The sequence below is a fragment of the Oncorhynchus tshawytscha genome, linkage group LG14 (assembly GCF_018296145.1).
Source record: "Oncorhynchus tshawytscha isolate Ot180627B linkage group LG14, Otsh_v2.0, whole genome shotgun sequence".
NCBI classification, from domain to species: Eukaryota; Metazoa; Chordata; class Actinopteri; order Salmoniformes; family Salmonidae; genus Oncorhynchus; species Oncorhynchus tshawytscha.
Genome location: NC_056442.1, coordinates 21,756,152 through 21,763,954, shown reverse-complemented (window position 1 = coordinate 21,763,954; position 7,803 = coordinate 21,756,152). Strand labels below are relative to the sequence as shown.

Below are 7,803 nucleotides of genomic sequence, written 5' to 3'. Positions count from 1 at the left end.
GTCCATCCTGTGTCCATACATTAAAAACGTCTCAATAAAACCTCGTCAGCTATCCTTACACGAAGGGACAAATTGCAAAGGGAGATTTCTGGAGTTCACTTGTAATACAAGGCCTTTCTGATGCAATCCAGTCACATCTGACATCATAAAAATGGATACCCATTTGGGGATAAGAATGGCAAGTATTGGTGCACACTCAAGTGTATACAGAGCAGAGGAAAGACGGGTAACCGTGGCAACCTTGCCAGTGAGTAAACACAAGGGTGAGCACAGGGCGTCCTAAGAGAGGAATGTCAAATATGCACAGGCACTTGACCACACAGCTAGGTTACAGCTCAGCTCCCTATCTAATGGTCAACACACCAACTTCAGTATATCCACATGGCTAGTTATGAAACTGAGCTCAATGCATGCAGGATAAGGACTAAGTTGTTGTTTTGGGTCAAATGCCTTCAGTGACTGACAGTATTTGGGGCCAAATACAATATCACCCATTTGTGTTGACATAGCAGCCATCTATAGATAGATATAGACTGGTTTCTATTTTTGTATTATTTAAGCACAAAATACAGCTTGATAATATGATAAGTTATGTGTTGTGTGTGTATCTTTGCATAAACCATGTATTCTGCCCTCATATAGCCTCGGTTTGTGTTGTCATCAAGTAGTAAGGAATGTTTGCCTTATTGAATCAAACTTGAAGCAAGCTGTAAAACGGACAAAAAAAGACCATTAAATGCAAGGAATTACATTTCTTTATCATTTTCATTTATTTCTCCTGTTCAGGCGATCAAAAAATAAATTCATACTTTTTTTCTTAATAATTCACACATCGTTTTCACAGACCCTGACATGTTCTTGATAAATAAGTACAAAATACATTGGTATTAACACAATAAATATCATAATAAATATATTAGTTAAGTCTATACAATTACAAAAAGGCAAATAAGTCAACCTATAGTCTATGGAAATACTGTGATGTTACAGTCCCTGATGAAATAGAAGTCACCTACTACAGTTGAGTAAGACCCAACCAGGGTTGTCAAAACATTATGCAACAAAACAGGTCTCTAAATAAATGGCAAGGCTACACAAATACCCCCTCCTAGATCTGTGACATACACAGACGGCGTACTAGCACCTTCTCACTTTTGTCACAGATGTGTTAAAATATGATGGACGCCCCCCCCAAAAAAAATGAAAAACTGCTCTTACACAAAGAATGTAGCAAATGTAGAAAAGTAAGTATAAAGCTTTGGTTAAATGCTACATAGAGAGACTAGGCTCCCAATACCTATTTTAAAGTGCATATCACAGTGAGAGAATGTCTTGTCATTTTTCAAGTCACATTGATGGTTTGAATATTTTCAACAGTTTTTTTTGGTATACACATGAATACCAACAGTATGAACAGATCTGACAAATAGTTCTGGCAGCTTACTAAATGGAGGGGAGTCTTTTGTTTCATATGATCATATATTTGAAGGACTAATCGAAGTAATCCAGCTAAAGTAAGGCTACTAGGCCCTTCTCATATTGATTGAGACAGGTAAAGGCACTTAAAACGTCCTTTACTGTCATAACCATCAAGATCATTTTTAAAGAAAGTAATTAATGGAAGACAAGATGAAAAGTTAAATGAAAATATACATAAGTATAAAAAAATATACAGATTTTGATAAGTTTGAGTACCAAATAAATTTCACTGAGCAAGTAATTTACTAATAAATAAACAACAGTATAAAGTGTTGATGCGCATCATATTGATAGGATTTCTGATTTCTGTAAGCAGAACCTTCACAATTGATCGAGGTTCGTGATTTGGATTGTCTCTGTGTGGTTTGGGTTTCCTAGTCAGAGAGTGACAGTCGCGCAAAGACGGTGAGGCGCTTGTTGCCAGCCCCATCAAAGGTGGGGGACTCTGACCCGCTGGTGCTGCCTGTGCTGGTGTAACTATCCCGATCTGAGAGGGAATCTTCAGAAGAGAAGCGCTGGAGGTTTGGCTGGGTGATGTAGACATTGTTGCGGTCCTCCATAGCGTAAGATTTGTTCAGAGTGTTTGGGAAGTTATTTCCGTGGCCACAAACGCAGCGTGAGGGCTTCTGTGGCTCAACTATCATAGGGATGTTGTGGATGTCACCAACACTGGGTCGGCTCTGACAAAACTGAAATGTGTTGCGTTGGGTGTCATTGAACACTGGGGAGAGAATGTCCGCAGGGGGTGGTGACACCGAGGGCGCACGGGTGAAGCCAAGGGGGTCGTGGAGCGCAGGGGGAGGAGAGCTGCGTGATCCCATGAAACCTGCGAAACTGACGCTCTGACGGAGCTGACGTGGGTTCTGATCAGCAAGTGCTTGGTTGTGGAACTTTTGGGTCAAGGGGGTGAGTTTCTCTTCGTGAATGAAGTGACAGCGGGCTCCATATGGACAGTAGCCAAAGTTGTAAAAGGTGCGACAGGCCTCCGTTTTGTATTTTGGGTGCCTGTACAAACCGCGCAGCTCAGGCTCTCCATGGGCAAACTGACACTTGCTCCCATATTTACAGCTTCCGTTCTCCTGGAAGCTACGGCACAGTTCGGTTTTGTAACGGTTGGAAGGGAGAGGTGTAGGGTTGTTCAGAGGAGGAAATCCAGGCGGTGGAGGCACTTCATCCAGTGTCTTCATTTTACCGAAGGAGAGGATATTGGATTCGGTTAGACTCATGGAGCGGTCAGGTCTGAAGGAAACTTGTTGTTTACTTGGAGCTATCTTGCTCCAAATGTCAAGTGGCCAGGGGGTATCATCGTTCAGTTGCTCAGAGCTTAGACTATGTCTCTTTGGTGAGAAGAACGAAGTTGAACTGTTGAGACGAGGTGCCATTGGTTGAATTTGTTGCTGGATGAATGGTTCATCTAAACCAAGATTGATCAGATTCTGTGGAGAGAAATATGACTGTCAATAAATGATCGTTATGCCCATCCTATAGACTACACAGGATGCAGAATTGTAGCCTATGCCCAGTTCCCCATTAAGCTTTTAATTATGTTAAATATGTTTTGTGAATATTTCAACATGTAATCAAAGTTGAAATTAGCCTACAACTTATACAATAGTTGTAGTTGTAGTTTTTTTTTAACGAACCAAAAGCATAACCTAAGCTTATGTAACTGATCTGAACAAAAACATACATACAACACAGTGAATAAACCTTACCCTCGTGATAATATCGTCGATCATATCGGACATGCTTCTAAGTGTTCTTGTCCTTTGAAACGTTTCAGTTCGCCTGTCACTTTCAGTTGCAAGACACGGGCGATTGCGCTGCGCTGTTAATGCAGTGCCAGCCTTTTTATAGTGTGTCTGGGCTGCAGGCAGGCGGGGTTTCCTGTGCTATTTTCCCGGACACCACTCCCATAAAGTTTCATACACAACTCAACCAACCAAGGTTGCTTTGTTTTTGTATTTTTAGTCAGCTGTGAAATGTTTCAGTTTCACCAACATTCAAACATAAAAGCGTCGTACTGACTAGGCTTCGTAGGTCAACAACATAATACGCCCACAAATATTGACACACTTGTACATAATTTGCCTATGTTCATTAGATGTTCAATCACGATGACGACTAGTTTTGTGGTAGTATGATTAACTACTTCGTCGCCGGACACATTTTCCCCAAGGCTGTTACCAGAATCACCCCAGACTTTTTCCTCGTTGGTTTCTATGCGTGACACCCGCTCTCTGTTTTTTTTGTGTGTTTTTTTGTAGAACATCTGTATTTAATATAATTTCCAGTCTTTACATTCATTTTCCAACAGTTATAGGCTGTCTCTCAAAGGGGGGAAAATACATTTATTTATATATATTTCCTTAGTCTGTAGACGCAAATATGCTCATGTGCGTTATGACAACGTAAAAACACTTGATATGAATCCAGGTAGGTAAAATACTTTAGTACGATCTTACTGCAACAAACAACATTATCCAGTAATCAGTCTAGACTTCAAACGCAGGGATTTTCAGGATATGGTTTAGTTTCTATTTGTGATATCATGTAGGCTGAATTAGGTTATGTGACTTCTTCCATCTGTGTTACCGGTAGCCCAAGTATAAACAGGCAATGTGATTACTCGTCCCTCAATAGCAGGAAACTCTTGGATAATGAAAATATGTTTATGTTTCTGTTTCTGCTATTTAACCAATAATGAAACCCTTGGGTCTATCTCTTGCCTGAATTAGCAATTTTCACACACGTGAGAAACGCATCTGAATTTGTGTGGCTAAATACTGAAGACACGAGGCATTAACTCGGCAGCTATCCACCTTCCAACAACAATAAAGCATGTGCAAGAATGGCCAGATTTCAAAGTGAGGAGTAACCAACTCTTTGTCTTGATTAGTGGACTATATTCAGAGAGTATTTTGTACATTAGTTGTGCTATATTTGCTCGTGTAAATAATGTCAAGTTGAAGAAGTGGAGAGGGTTTAAAAATCTATCCAGTCAAAATCGATCCAGTGACAGTGTCCCATGGATCGACTGGGCCATGTTGATTTGATCTACAGTTCTTAGAGGTATCTCTATTTGTCCTTTGGGTTTGTCGTCACACAGTTCATAAGTCTGACAAGGCAGTGTGACAGAGAGTCATATATTTACTTTGAAATGATTACACTTGGATGGGCTTTGAGCTCTGTCAGTTGAGTCAATTGATTGCAAAACTACCTAATGGCAGAAGGGGCACTATTGCAGTGTTCGAGGAAACTGCTCATTTTACTTGAACCCTGTCACACCCTAAAATGCTTACATAATGACTACAGCACCGCTTTTGCTGGATAAGGATCCACACTAAGAAGTGTTTTTGCATTATCTGGTTGTGTCCTACGCTTTAACGCCTCTATTTATCCCACTATTAAGGTCGTATTATGGAGACAACGTGAGGGGAAATGGGTGCAGAGACTGGCCTTACATGATGTGTAGTAACTGCTGTATACATATTCCTGTAAGCCAACTCCCCATGGTCTATATAGTCAAGGGTTGGATGTGAAACGGGAACACAAACTTGGAGGTAGAGACACTGTGTCCCTCCCTCCCTCCCTCCCTCCCTCCCTCCCTCCCCTCCCTCCCTCCCTCCCTCCCTCCCTCCCTCCCTCCCTCCCTCCCTCCCTCCCTCCCTCCCTCCCTCCCTCCCTCCCTCCCTCCCTCCCTCCCCCAAGACATATTGTGTCAGTTTCCTACCATAGTGGTCACAAGTGTACCTTTTCACTTTATGCCATTATCCCAACAGCAGTGGGACTCGTCCACCAGGGGCCCTGAAAAGCTCAGGTTTCATCAGTCGCAGGCCACAGGAGCAGGCATGGCAGGCATGCCTACTCATGTCCAGTTAAAAATAACCCCAGGCTTCCACTACCTTGTCAAATTTGGTTGGAAATTCTATTTTAAAAATGCTTAATGAGAAAAGGAAAATATTTCACTCCTGGCTCTCTCCCTTTCCTTTTTATTTATATTTTGTTTCCCCAATCCACCGGTTGGTTTCTCAAGCTGTGCAGTTGGTGTGCATTTTCTCCTTTTCTGGCACCGGTCCTGAGAGTATGGAAAGTCGCTCCTAGTGAGTTGTGGAGGGGCGCGGCGTACTTGCTCATACACACGTGCTCACACAAATATACATACTAGCTAAGCCCTAAGGGATATTCTATGGTGAGCAACGATGTGCAATATGCCAAGCTTTCCATTCGAGCTTTCCTGTCTTGGCAAAGGTGCCGTTTATAGACTTACAGGCATACCAATAGGCATGTTTAGGCAGGAACCCCCTTATGAACAGTCATGCTGACATATGTGCATGGGGTGGGGTGGCTGTTGTATGAATTAGGGACATTTTCACAAAAACTTATGGTGAAAAATCTGACTGTATTGAAATTGATCAGCAATGGTTGGTATTTACAGTGCCTTCATAAAGTATACACACTCCTTGACATTTTCCACATTTAGTTGTGTTACAGCCTGAATTTAAAATTGATTAAATTAAAATTTTGTGTCCCTGGCCTACAAAACCTGTTAATGTCCAAGTGGAATTATGTTTTTAGAAATGTTTACAAATAATAATAAAAAACAATTATCAATAAATATTCAAACTCTTTGTTATGGCAAGCCTAAATACGTCCAGGAGAAAAAATGTGATTTAACAAGTCACATAATTAGTTGCATGGACTCACTCTGTGTGCAATAATAGTGTTTAACATGATTTTTGAATGACTCTCTGTACTGCACACACAATTATCTGTCGAGCAGTGAATTTGAAACACAGATTCAACCTCAAAGACCAGGGAGGTTTTCCAATGCTTCGCAAAGAAGGGCACCTATGTGTAGATGGGTAAAAAAAAGCAGATGTTGAATATCCCTTTGAGAATTGGTAAAGTAATTCATTTTTACTTTGGATAATGTATCAATTCACCCAGTCACTACAAAGATACAGGCGTCCTTCCTAACTCAGTTGCCGGAGAGGAAGGAAACCATGCGGCCAAAGGTGACTTTGGCATTAAAAGAGTTTAATGGCTGTGATAGGAGAAAACTGATGATGGATCAACAACATTCTAGTTACTCCACAATTACTAACCTAAATGACAGAGTGAAAAGAAGGAAGCATGTGCAGACTACAAATATTCCAAAACATGAATCCTATTTGCAATAAGAAGGCACTATCCAACACATCACTGAGTACCACTCTTCATATTTTCAAGCATGGTGCGTGTATTCCGTTTATTTTTATCCCCCCAAACAGCAAGCATGGGTCTGCTTGCCATCGGCAATTACTAAGGAGTTTTTTTTGGGGGGGGTGAAAAATAAACCGAATAGAGCTAAGCACAGGCAAAATCCTCGAGGGAAACCTGGTTCAGTCTCCTTTCCAACAGACACTGGGAGACAAATTCAACTTTGAGCAGGACAATAACCTAAAACACAAGGACAAATATACACTGGAGTTGCTTACCAAGACGACATTGAATGTTCCTAGTTGTGGCCTAGTTACTAGTGGCCTAGTTACTGTTTTAACTTAAATCGTCTTGAAAATCTATGACGAGACTTGAAAATGGGGGGGAATAAGTGTGTGTGGGGGGGGGGACATCTTCCCTCTTTCTTTCTACATGTCCTTGTTTTGTATGTCGTGTTTTGTATTATTTGTTTTGCACCCAGAACTCTGGGTCTTGTTGTTCCTGTATGCTCTTTTATGTTTAGATAAGAATTGTATACCTGTCTTGTATACCTATACACCATTCTTGTGTGTGTTCAATAAAAAATATTTGAAACACTTATTTCTTCAAGAGTTGTTTCTGTGTTCTTATCCTTTGTTTGTAATCAGTGCATCTTTGTGAAATAGGTGTACTGCATATGAGCACTTGTGCTGTATAGTAGGCCTAAGTTCTTTACAGTAGCTACATATTGCTCTGCATTGATTGTAATGTTTGTGTGATAGACATTTTCCTCTATTGCCTTTGTATGTTTTACCTTAGCCAATATTATTATTTTTCTGTCAAACTCACCTTTGAACCTTTGGTACATAGACTTTTCCAGGTACTGTATGTCTGATTTTTTAGAATGACCTCAGCAAGTCAAGGCGGTAGTTTACTGTTGAGGTCCTCAGGGAGATTGCATTTGTGCCACTTTGTTTTCACTATGATGGTGTAGTTTTTACACTTCCCTCCAAAACACATTTTGGCAGTGTGAAATATTCCCAGAAGAACAAACATTGTCTTATATATGGAATACCACCCCTCGTCTTTCACACACTGGCTCTGTGAGTTGATGCTGTACTCCCCTCTATTTACCCAACCCCA

At 40.9% G+C, this 7,803-nt stretch overlaps 1 protein-coding gene across 1 annotated transcript; it reads right to left on the bottom strand.

Annotated features, from left to right (window-relative positions):
- Positions 1 to 746: 746 nt before the first annotated feature.
- On the bottom strand, positions 747 to 3,333 carry LOC112266757 (mRNA decay activator protein ZFP36). Its single transcript, XM_024444532.2, has 2 exons — positions 3,195 to 3,333; positions 747 to 2,915 (listed from the first exon to the last, which is right to left on the bottom strand). The coding sequence occupies exons 1-2, from the start codon at positions 3,225 to 3,227 to the stop codon at positions 1,854 to 1,856; spliced, it is 1,095 nt and encodes a 364-aa protein (XP_024300300.2). The 5' UTR covers positions 3,228 to 3,333; the 3' UTR covers positions 747 to 1,853.
- Between the last annotated feature and the right edge of the window lie 4,470 nt (positions 3,334 to 7,803).